This window comes from Ochotona curzoniae, unplaced genomic scaffold, assembly GCF_017591425.1.
Source record: "Ochotona curzoniae isolate NIBS_2020 unplaced genomic scaffold, NIBS_Ocur_1.0 scaffold_3208, whole genome shotgun sequence".
NCBI lineage: Eukaryota > Metazoa > Chordata > Mammalia > Lagomorpha > Ochotonidae > Ochotona > Ochotona curzoniae.
This window is the reverse complement of record NW_024467106.1, coordinates 24276426-24288599: the sequence shown is the minus strand read 5'-3', so window position 1 is coordinate 24288599 and position 12174 is coordinate 24276426. Positions and strand designations below refer to the sequence as shown.

The following is a 12174-nucleotide window of genomic DNA, read 5'->3' as shown; positions in this document are numbered from 1 at the left end:
ATCAGGAGTATTAGTGTGTATTTGTATAAGTAGAGAGAGAAGAGGTCAAAGTTTTGAAGGCTTAAACATGATTACTTAAACATGTAGAAGTTGGAGGACAGAAAAAAATGAATAGGTAAATTAGGAAAATTGTGCCAACAAGTGGTACTGAGGCAAAATGAAAAAAGTGTTTCAAGGACCAATCACCTGTTACCCAGATTAGGGTTTTTTCATGTTCTCACAGGATGGAAAAATTTAAGAATGAGTGTAGGTTACTCTTGAAAAGTTCTCTGACAAAAGAAGGATAAGTAAGTCTTTGGAAGGAAGGGTAATATAGACATAATAGTTGTGGGCGAGGCTTGATTTTGTTCAAATAAATAGTAAATGTAAAATTCCAGTGGAGAAATTCACATTAGTGGTGCAAGGAGAGCTTGTTCAGACACGCTGTTTCAGTGGGTAGGACTGGGAATGACACTTGGAGGAGGTGATCTGAGGGGTAGGAGGAGATATTCATGGTGAAGGAATGAAAGCTGTGCAGTTCGGTGACTAGTTTTGTGATTGTTGCTTATGGAAATTTTCTTGAGGGTGATTCTTAGTGAAGAGATATATTTGACCATTGAGAAAAATATCAACTTCATAAAGTGAAGTCTATCTTTATACTGTTCTATTAGAATAGAAATAACTTCGCATAAATAACAATTACCGACTTAAGAATCGGTTGGATCTAATTTCAGACAAATTGTCAAAGCGAGGTGATATGATATAGCTGTCTCACCAGCAGTTGATAGTAGTTTGTCAGATGTGTTCCTTTCGCTGCTCTTTGTTTTTAAAACACAGCTCATCAAGCTCTCGGGAAGGACTGCCTTGCTTTAGTTCATTTTTTCCCCTTCCTAATCTAGTCAGGTACTTAGACTTCCCACATGGAAGCAACAGATTCTGCATTTTTTTTTCCTCCTGCTTTCTTTCTGATCTCTGTGTGTTAGCCTGTCCCAAGGCCGGTGCTCAGAATGCTTGCACTTAGGTCTCAGGTGATCTCATCGAGCCTGGAGCTCTAAATACTGTCCACATGGTGTGTCTTCCAAATCTGTAACTCTACTGAACTCTTTCCCTGAGCTCTGTGAAGTTGTTTTATTGTGTGTTGGTTATCAACTTGTCTCGAGTCCAGTATGACAAAGTATCCTCAGGTATAACTTGCTCTGTGGAAAGGACTTCTTTACAGATAGGCAGCAAGGGGCAACAGAAACCAGGGGTTTATTGCCATCTGCTTAGAGAAGCTGCCTGGGGTAGATCAGAGCTCATTTGAATGTGCTCTGTTTGCAGCCCTGCTGAGGGACACAGAAAGCAGGCTGACCTGGACTTTCTGCCATGGGGTAACATTAAACACTATGCTGAAAAGCATTGAAGGCCATCCTGTTTCTGGAAGAGGACTGGCATAAAATCCTGGCTTTTTTCCCTAACATCTGCCCAGGCCGTTCCCTGACGCAGATAGCCCTGTTAGAACCAAGTTGTTAGGTAAGCTCCTGCAACACAGGAGACTAGTGTCTGTCGAGTCCTTGTTTTTCATCATTGCTTCTAGAACACTCCTCATACATGTAATCAAACAACATGCTACTTCATACTACCATCAAAATTTTGTTAGTTTTTGCTGTTGCATTGTGCTAGAATCCATTAAGTTAAAGCAGGGTATTTGACACTATTTCCAGTATGACAGAAGTCACACATGTTTCTATAAGCCAGGCTTCGGGTCTGTTAGTACAGACTGTGAAGTTACAAGGTGGAACAGTAGTTTACTTCTGGAAGGGGTGTCTGGTCACGGTGGTCTCTGACAGACTATGGTTTTAACTGTCATAGCTAGCATTTTGTTCGGTCTGCTTTGGTGGCCACAGCTTGGAAATTGGTTTCTTGTCCTTTTTTGCCATATGTTTATAGAAAAAAGCAATTGACAGATTAGCTCCCTGTGCAAAAGTAACTCCCAAGATCTTTGAGGGTCCCTAAATATCACATAGAGTGGGGCTGAATTGGTATAGCAATCCAATTTGTTTGCCTGTCCCAGCGCTACTGTGAGTAGACCCATTGCCTATATGGCATGATCAAAACATAATAAGCCTAGGGCCCAGCACAGTAGCCAAGGCAAGGCTAAAGTCCTTGCGTTACATGCTCTGGGATCCCAAATGGGCACTGATTCTAATCCCGGCAGCCCTGCTTCCCATCCAGCTCCCTGCTTGTGGCCTAGGAAAGCAGTTGAGGACAGCCCAAAGCCTTGGGACCCTATACCGACATGGGGGACCTGGAAGAAGCACCAGGCTCAGGGCTTCAGATCAGTTCAGCTCCAGCGTTGCAGCCACTTGGGCAGTGAAACTTTGGACAGAAGATCTTCCTTTCTTCGGTTCCTTCTCTCTGTAGATCTGACTTTCCAATAAAAATAAAATAAATCTTTTAAAAGCCTCAGTCAAGTATTGTAGTAAGGGAGGTCACATGCCATATTTATGATGTGACATTGCCAGGTCAAGTAGAAGGTTCAGATATGCCCAGTCCCATGAGAGGAGACTAGCATTCAGATAGTCCTTGATCTTATCCCTCTGCTTCTGACTCCTATAGAGGGGAGGCATCTAGGTGAAGACCCTCTAGATTAGAGATAGGGGCTCTTTTTGGGTTACTGTGGCAGCATCTTAAGCCCCAAAACACCCCTAGGATATGCATTCTAGAAGGAAAAAGTGATTAGGAGCAAAGAGTGACAAAGAAATAGTTGAACGCTGGGGTTAGGCTTTCACAGCTGCAGTGTGCGTTACTGTGCTGTCCACTCCTCTCACAGCGAGCTCAGTGTCCTTGCCACGTGCTGCAGTGCTGCTTCCCTGAGCTGGGGTCGGTGTTCAGTATCCGTACTGTTCTAATCAGATTGCAGCTTCCACCAATAAAACATGAAAATGCTTGGTTGTTTTGTGAGTTGGTTGGTGCATTTTCAAGGGCTGCGTTGTCTTGTTGGTAACAATGCATGAACTATGGTTGTATTGCTTAGAACCTAAGGGTCCTTGGTCAGTGAAATCCATTGGAACATCTGCAAGCACGTGAAGGTTGAAGTAGTCCAACAGTCTAGGCTCTCTGGAGACTCAGGCATCCCATCCCAAACGGAAGTGCTGATCCAGTCCGCGTGCTCGACTTCCCATGCAGGGTCTGCTAATAGAAGATAGCCCAGGTGATTGTCTGATGAGAGTTCCTGGTTACTGTTTTTGGCCTGGTTCAAACCCGGCTGCTGCAAACATGAGGAGCGAATCAGCACAAAGATCTCTCTCTCTCTGTTTCTCCATCTGTATCTGTCACTCTTTTACATAAATACGTCTTTAAGAAAGCAAAATGTGATATTAGTTCATGGGAACAGCCCTGGAAACCTCACTATCCACATGAATGACGTTTGTTGCTTATAGGCAGATAACTGTTGCTTTAACCCTTGTTTTCAAATAGGGGATCCTTGAGCAGTCTAGTTGCTCAGATAGTGTTCTCTATTTTTTTTAAAGGTTTATTTATTTTCATTGGAAAGGCAGATATACAGAGAGGAGGAGAGACAGAGAGGAAGATCTTCCATCTGACGATTCACTCCCCAAGTGGCCGCATGGGCTGGAGCTGCCCTGATCCGAAGCCAGGAGCTTCTTCTGGGTCTCCCATGCAGGAGCAGGTTCCCAAGGCTTTAGGCCGTCATCGACTGCTTTCCCAGGTCACAAGCAGGGAGCTGGGTGGGAAGTGGGGCTGCCACAATTAGAACCAGTGCCCACATGGAATCCTGGTGCTTATAAGGTGAAGACTTTAGCCGCTAGGCTACTGCGTCGGGCCCGGTTGGTATTCTCATAACCCAAAAGCTAGGCTGTTGGCAGTGGCCTATGGATTCATGAAAATGTAGCAAGATGTGATTGAATCTGGCCTGCATGGGCATCATAATTGCATGTAATGTGGGATGGGATGTCCAAAATCGGTGTAAGTTGAAAGATGGCCTTTCATTGGCCTAATGGTGACTGCAGTCCAGTGGACCTCTTCTGCTTTGTTCCACAGCGACATGAGCAAACCATGCCACACTGTTGGTAGGCACATCTCCAAAACTTGAACTGCAATAGGCCCCGTGTGTCACTTGGTGTCCTTCTGGTAAGCTAGCCGTTTGTTTATGGAGCGTTAGTCACTCAGGGGTTCCCCTGGCCCGATCTTAAACCTACCGTTACCATTTCTGTTTCCTCATTGGTTCTGGGTTGATCCTGTCCAGTTTATTAGTGAAACTTTAAGCAATCCTGTAAGAATGCTGAACTTGGGATGCTCAGTCCCCACCAGTGCTCATTAACAAGGAAGGACTTAACATTTTCAAATGTGTGTTTTTTCTGGTGACTGCCTCAGGCAAGTTAGAATCCAAATCAGAGATGTGGGTGTACCCTGTGCTAGTTTTCTCTTGCCTTAGCTCTGGTCAACACAAACATCTGTAATTCTGTTAAACTAGTGGATTTTAAAAGCAGGGCCTGTGCCAAGGTTTGCTGAATAACTTGCAAGGCCTGCTGAGATATATGGTACCATTTGTAGATGACAGCGTTGTTGATCAGCTTGACCCCGGGGCCAAAGGAAAACCCAGGAGGCGGAGTACATGTCAGATACCCAAGAGTTTTCCTAACTGTAGTAGGGCTGTCAGAGGCAGTTTATTCTGAGTGTATTTAGGATACTTCTTTGGCTTTTCTGAGTGGCTTTGGCGTTGATTTACCACTAGTCTCTCGCTCTGAAGGCCCTTTTGGCTAGCCAGTTTGAGCTGATTGTGTTCATGATTTGTAGCAATTTTATCCCTAACAGATTTTAAAAGAACAGAGTTTTTCATTTAGGATTCGGTAACTTTGGAGCTTGGGTAGTTTAGATGCCAGGCAGGATTGGATATGTGCACGGTTAAGGCTTGAGTTCTTAAATGTGAGAGAGCATGCTGCTCATGTGGTGGTGAGATTGTTTGCTTCAAATGACCCAAATCTCAGTGCCTGTAAAGGACTCCTGTGAGTCCTGACCACTGGCACCCAAGACATCCTCAGGGGCCCAGCTACTGCAGATCAGCACCAGACATCACAAAACTCATCCTCAAAGCTCTCAGTGTTACCAGTTTAACGGTTGCCCTGAGGAGACCTAGAAATGTTGTCATGTGAGCCTCAATATCTAAAGACCCCCCCCAAATGAATTCTATTTTTGTTTTTGCTTGTTTGCTTTTCCTCTCAGTAGGAGTACACAGCCTGGCACCTTCCTTGTTCTCGTTTCTAATTGCATCCTGCAGTCATTTGGATATGCAGCACCCTTTTAGGAAGCTGGCATTTCTGGCCTTTCTCCATCCCTTTTGTTTAGATGGTCTCCCTTCTGTGAAAGCCTGCATTATGTGTGTTGGTTTCTCCTCAGATGCTTCAGAGTCCATCTGAGTACCCACTATCGAGGGTATTCAAGGTATCAGAATATCCCAGAGGGTTCTGGGAATGAAAACCTATCAGCTAGGGGACTAGTTCCATGTTTGTTTATCTCTGCTTCAGTTTCTGCAGCCATCTTCAAGTATTATATGTAAGAGTCAGAATGTCCCATGAACAGTGCAGATTCCAAAATGAGAATTCAGCATTTAAAGTTATGATGATTAAATTATTTATCTTAAGCCTGCTTGATATTGCTACAGCAATTTGATGACATTGGGTATTTGTATATAAGAAAGTGGATGTTTTTCCTAAAATGTTCTCTAATTTGCAAAACTCTTCCTTCCTAAAGGATTCTAAAACTTTAGCAGCGAAGGAAAAAGAGGTTAAAAAGATAGCAGACGGACTGCACGCCCTTCAAGAAGCAAGTAACAAAGATGCTGAGGCTTTGGCTGCTGCTCAGCAGCACTTCAATGCTGTTTCCGCTGGCCTCTCCAGTAATGAAGACGGAGCCGAAGCAACTCTGGCTGGGCAAATGATGGCCTGTAAAAATGATATCAGTAAAGCTCAGACAGAAGCCAAACAGGTAAAGGGAGACATTACATGCGATAAGAAGCTCCATTTCACATTGTGCATTGGCAGCTAAACATTGTTGAAATGATATGTTAAGTGTCAAGGAAATTATTTTTCAGTGTTTTCCACTGATTAGCTGATACAAATATAAACAAATACAAACATACACAGCTGAGTAGAAAAGCTAGAGTTGTCTGGGTTTTTTTTTTTTTTGTTTTCTTTTTGATTTATTTGTTTTTGACAGTTTAAATCCTCGAGGGTTCCAGCGTCGCACAGACCATGTCAGTGGCCTTGGCGGGACAGTTGCTTTGGGATTTGGTGTAAACCATGCCGGTTCCCACGAGCATGAGTTACCTTTCCCCATATCGCTCTGGTTAGGTTTGCCACCAGGAGTCACTATGTTGTGTGTCCTTTGTATACATAAGCACATCTCTTGCCCAAGTGCAATTCAGTTTCATCTCAAGCTTAAACATCTTCAGTTTTAAGAAGTACAGTGTGTTCCCTTCAGTTCTGAGGGCCTCGCTTAAAGCCAGCGAAAATATCCTTGCACTACAGTCTTCCAGATATAATTGCCTGCTGTTCCCAGCAGACCTCCACAGGGTCCAAGACAATAGAAACAGAGTTGCTCAAATCTGACTTCTAGCTCTCCATTTTTTTGACTATAACCAGATCCTTACAGTTATTTGTCAATTTCCCAACTTTATTAGTGCAATATTTTATATTAAAGCTGTTCACATTAACATTTTAAAATATTAATGAAAATATTAAGACTGTTGACTTTTAAATGCATATTATTTAATTATTTATATTAGTATATATCCTGAGTAGCTTTAGAATAGAAAATGCTGAAAAATTATTGATCTATTGCAGCATTAATGCATGATACCAAGCATTTGTATTTTTAAATCTGGTTTCTCTGTTAAGCCTAACTCAGTCTGTCCATTATCATGTATTGAATGTGTCACTTTAGGCTCAGATGAAGTTGAAGCATGCCCAACAGGAGTTAAAAACTAAGCAAGCTGAAGTTAAGAAGATGGATAGTGGTTACAGGAAAGATCAAGAAGCTTTTGAAGCTGTTAAAAAACTGAAAGAAAAACTGGAAGCAGAAATGAAAAAACTAAATTATGAAGGTTTGTGTTTAATACCTTTTAGAAATTTATGTTTTAGTCCTAATAATATTTTGAAAATGGAAAAAAATATTTTCCTTTACTCAGTAGAATATCTGAATTTGCTTATGATTTTTTCTTCAGAAAATAAGGAAGAAAGCCTTTTGGAAAAACGCAGGCAACTGTCTCGTGACATCAATAGGCTGAAAGAAACCTACGAAGCTCTGTTGGCCAGGTTTCCCAATCTCCGATTTGCCTACAAGTAAGAAATGTAAAATGAGAAGTTTAATATAACAATGACCAATATGTTTTATTTAAACAGAAGACAGTGTGAAAGCTTTTAGTCACCAGTGCTTTTGTATGAGAATTGTTGTATGCTGTTTTTCCTTACTTAGTATATTTTTCTTAAAGATTTGTTGAGCTGTTTCACATCTTGGGCAGGGAGATTCTTGGGAAATTTCATAACTACTAATGCCAGTAATAATAATCTTTGGTTAAAACTAAAATGAGGGGAATTTATCTCAGTTAAGACTGTCTGTAATATGATTCATTACAGTTAGCTATCTACTTGTTTTTGTTTTATGAATTTTTTAATGAAATATGTACGGTATTGGTGTATATTATAGAGATTAGGATATCAGAGGTTTTTTTTTTCTTTGAAAACATAACTGAAAGAGCTTTTTTAAATTTAAAAACCAAAGCTTGTTAGTCATTTGGGACATTTTAAAGTTTTTTGTTAAAATGTGTTTTTTTTTTCACCTTTTTAATGTGTTGTTCAAAAGAGCTCTTTATTCATAGTACATGATTATTTTTCTGTTTTCATATTTAGAATTAATTTGTCACTTATTTTTTAAGAGATCCAGAGAAGAACTGGAATAGAAATTGTGTGAAAGGACTTGTAGCTTCTCTGATTAATGTAAAAGATACTTCTGCAACCACAGCTTTAGAATTGGTGGCTGGGGAACGACTCTACAATGTTGTTGTAGACACAGAGGTAAATTGATTTTAGTTTGTTTATTTATTTATTTATTTTTATTACAAAGTCAGATATACAGAGAGGAGGAGAGACAGAGAGGAAGATCTTCTGTCCAATGATTCACTCCCCAAGTGAGCGCAGTGGCTGGTGCTGTGCCGATCCGAAGCCGGGAACCAGGAACTTCCTCCAGTTCGCTCACATGCGGGTGCAGGGTCCCAAGGCTTTGTGCGGTCCTCAACTGCTTTCCCAGGCCACAAACAGGGAGCTGGAAGGGAAGTGGAGCTGGCGGGATTATAACCGGCGCTCATATGGGATCCCGGCGCGCTCAAGGTGAGGACTTTAGCCACTAGGCCACAGTGCTGGGCCCTGATTTTAGTTAAAATCTAAATTTTCTGAGTAATAGCAGTTGAGAAATCATTTGTTACTAGAAGAGTTTGGTAATTTTGATGTTTTCAGCTTTTCCTGAACTCACTTATTTTTATAGGAGAAACATACTCAGTTGTTTGGAAACAATTGGGCAGGATGGCATACTGTGCTGCAGTTGGTGTCACCTGTGAGTTCCAGTTTAAGTCCCCAGTCTCTGCTGTTGCACTTCCAATTCAGCTCCCTGCTATGTGCCTGGGAAGAGGCCGACTGGACCACTTAGGTGGACCCCTACCACCCATGTGGCAAGATCTGATGGACTTCCAGCTTTGGCCTGGCCCAACCTCAGACATTGTGGCCCGTTTTGGGGCTAAACCAGCGGGTGGGAGATAGATTTATTCTTTGTCTCTTCCTGACTCTGTAGCTCTTTCACATTAGAAAGCAAATCTTAAAAAACAAAATATGAAATAAACTTGAGAGGCAGAGAATAAGTGAAAGATCTTTTTTCCCTACCCTGTGGTTTGTTCTAATGGCAGCTGGCTAGGACTGAGCTGACAGACGCCAAGACCTCAATGTAATTCTCTGACAGTTAATTTTTTTGTAAGATTTATTTGAAAGGCAGTTAGTTACAGAGGGAGACAGATCTGCTGTCTGTCCTTTCACTCCCCAAAAGGCAGAGCCAGGAACTGTTAACTCCATCCCACTGTACTCGGGCTGCTTTCCACTGCCTTGGACCATTTTCCACCTGTTTCAGGCACATTAGCAGGAGCTGGATCACAAAAGGGGCAGCTGAGAGTTGAATTGGCATTCTTGTTTTGGATGCTGTGATTGCAAGCAGTGGACCAGCCTACAGTGCCACAGAACCAACCCCCAATAATAGCTTCTTGATAACTTTGTTCTGAAAGATGTTTAAATTTATTCAACAACTCAGAATACCTGTTATGTAGGGACACCTGTTGTTTTAGGTACAGGTTTACATCTGTTCAAATTTGTAAAAATAATTTGGGAATGGAGCTGACACTTTTGTATAGTAAGTCAAGCCTCTGCCTGTGGTACCAGCATCCCATATGAGCCACCAGTTCATTTCCCGGCTGCTCCACTTCTGAACCAGTTCCCTGTTTGTGGCCTGAGAAAGCAGTGGAGGATGGCTCAAGTCCTTGGATTCCTGTACCCACATAGGAGACCCAGAGGAGCTCCTAGCTTCTGCCTCCTGGGTCCTGGCTTCCAATTGGCTCGGCTCCAAACATTTTGGCCATTTGGGGAGTGGATTGTGGATGGAAGATGGTTCTTTGTTTCTCTGTCTCTGCCTTTGTTTCCTTCTGTAACTCTACATTTCAAATTAGTAGTAATGATAGTATAAATTGGGGATGTCTGTTTTGCATATCAGTCCTCTCAGAAAATGTATCATTGGGTTTATGTGTACTTTATAAATTGTTACTTTTTATCCTCCTGTAGGATACTCTCCTTTCTTACATTTAATCCCATGTAAGCATTGTCAAGTTTACATTCTAGTATTAAGTTTACCTTTTGGTGTATACATTTAAGGGGTACACTATAAACAGTGAAATAATCCCTGCGATCGGGCATACGAAGGTTTACCTTCCACATTAACTTTGTTTGGTTGCATGTATCTGTAATAAGAATACCTAAAATCTGTTACTAATTTTATGCTATTGGTTGTCATTAACTCTGGTCTTAATGCTGTAAATTACATCTCTAGGTTTAGAATCTTGCCTAACTACCATATAACCCGTGACTGACTTCTAAGCGTTTCCTTCTCTTCACCCTGGTAGTTCTGTTTCTGTTTGCTATTTAATTTCTTTTTCTTTACGTTCTGCATGTAAGTGTGCAGATTGCTTCACTTAGCATAGGACTCTCTAGGTTTGTTTAACTGTGTTGTAATAACTGTATGTCGATTTGTTACTAGTCATGCCTTCCAAGAATGTAAGTTGAAATTACATCTCTCTTAAGGCTGGAGTAGTATCCTATAATATGTAAAAATCTTTAATTTTTATTTGCTTAAGATAATAGGAATAAACGTTTGTTCAGTTACAGACTCCTTTTACTCTTTCCATTTTAATGTGTTTTGTCAGCATTAAATGTCTAGTTCCAAATGTGTGTTTCAGGTTACTGGGAAAAAGCTACTGGAAAAAGGGGAATTGAAGCGTCGATACACTATAATTCCACTCAATAAAATTTCAGCCAGATGTATTGCTCCAGAAACTTTGAAGATTGCTCAAAATCTTGTAAGTCTTATATGTTTATTCTGTATTTTTTTGTGTTTGTTACATTAATTTGTGAGAACAAAGTCTTTCATAACGGCAAAATTTTTAATTTTGTTCTTTAAAAAGTAACATTCAAAATTTAGTTGGTCTGTGTGCAGTTAGACAATAGTAAAAATATTGTAAGACTAGGACTTTCTTTAGTACTTTAAAATATTAGCATTTTTTAAATTTTATTGCAAGTCACACGACTATCAGTGATGTCCCTTGTTATATAACATTAAAATATTAAAAAAAGAATAGGTGAAGGAGTTCTATGCTTGGTACAGCACTTTTGATGCCCTCATCCTGTGTTTGAATATCTGGCTCAGATGCTAGCTTTTGTCATCCAGTTGAGTTTCCTGGGGATGTGCACCCTGAGGAAGCAGTCCATGACATCTAAGTGCTGGAGTCCCCTGCACTCACATGGGAGGCCTGGAACGAGCTCCTGCTATGGGTCTGGCCCTGCCTGTTGCTGGAATTTGGAATGCCAGTGGGTGAATTGCTCCATCTGTCTGCCTTCCAAATAATAAAAATAAGTAAAAATAATATATATTTTACATGTAAAATGAATGTAGTCAAGTTTTTAAAAAATTAAATTCTTATGTGTTAATTAAGCTCCTTATGCTTGTTTTGTATTTTAGAACTATTTTTAAATAAAGACAAATGTTCATTTCTGATTTTTTTTTTAAATATGAGTGTTAGAGTATAGATGGAGAGGCGTAGAGAAAAAGAGCAAGAGGTCTCCCATCCATGGGTTCTTTCCCAAAATGGCTACAGTAGCCAAAACTAGGCTAGGCTGCAGCCAGGACCTTTATCTGGGTCTCCCACAAGGATGTTGAGGCCCAAACACATGGGCTATTTTATGCTGTTTTCCCAGGCACATTGCCTTGAAGCCAGATCAGAAGTGGAACTGGTAGGATTTGAATAATAAGCAGATGGGATGCCAGCATTGCAGGTTATTAGCTTTGAACACTACATTCTAGCATTGGCCCTTCATATCTGGTTTCTAAATAGAATTTCCTTTAATAATAAGTGTCTGGAAATAATCTAGTTTTTTTTTTCTTTCTTTCTTTTTTTTTTTTTTTTTTTTGTGGAGTGTGCATTTAAATTGCCTGCAGTGCAACCTAGGCATCTGTTAGTATTACAGAATAGCATCCTGGGAGTTCTTCTAGATTGTTGTTGAGACTATGGATAGTATGTAGTAGGTGATTTGGATGCCAGCCATCTGCTTCAGTGAATCTGAGGTGTTGCCTTGCTGGTGAGGAAGACACAGAGCTATCATGGTTGTATAATCCTGGGTAAAACCACAAAATTATTTTAACATTCAGCAGCATTATCAGTTTGTTACTTAGCAAGCATCCTAATTGCTTGAGTTGACAAGACAGTTCTAGGAACCTCTAACATTTGTAATTAAGGTACCAGGTTGATATCTGGTATGCTTACTGAAATTGAGAAGCTTTCAATAAAAATGTTTTCAAATAAAGTAAAGTTGATAGGCAGACTATTACAATAGA

The 12174-nt window shown here is 40.7% G+C and overlaps 1 protein-coding gene across 5 annotated transcripts in view; it reads left to right on the top strand.

Annotated features, from left to right (window-relative positions):
- Nucleotides 1-12174, top strand: part of SMC2 (structural maintenance of chromosomes 2) — a 59667-nt gene that overhangs the window by 12076 nt on the left and 35417 nt on the right. For all 5 annotated transcript variants that reach the window (XM_041004315.1, XM_041004317.1, XM_041004313.1 and 2 more), the window contains 5 exons: nt 5731-5964; nt 6922-7081; nt 7202-7319; nt 7913-8051; nt 10523-10642. In XM_041004315.1, the coding sequence (XP_040860249.1) occupies nt 5731-5964; nt 6922-7081; nt 7202-7319; nt 7913-8051; nt 10523-10642 (771 nt within the window). The remainder of the gene's footprint in view (nt 1-5730; nt 5965-6921; nt 7082-7201; nt 7320-7912; nt 8052-10522; nt 10643-12174) is intronic.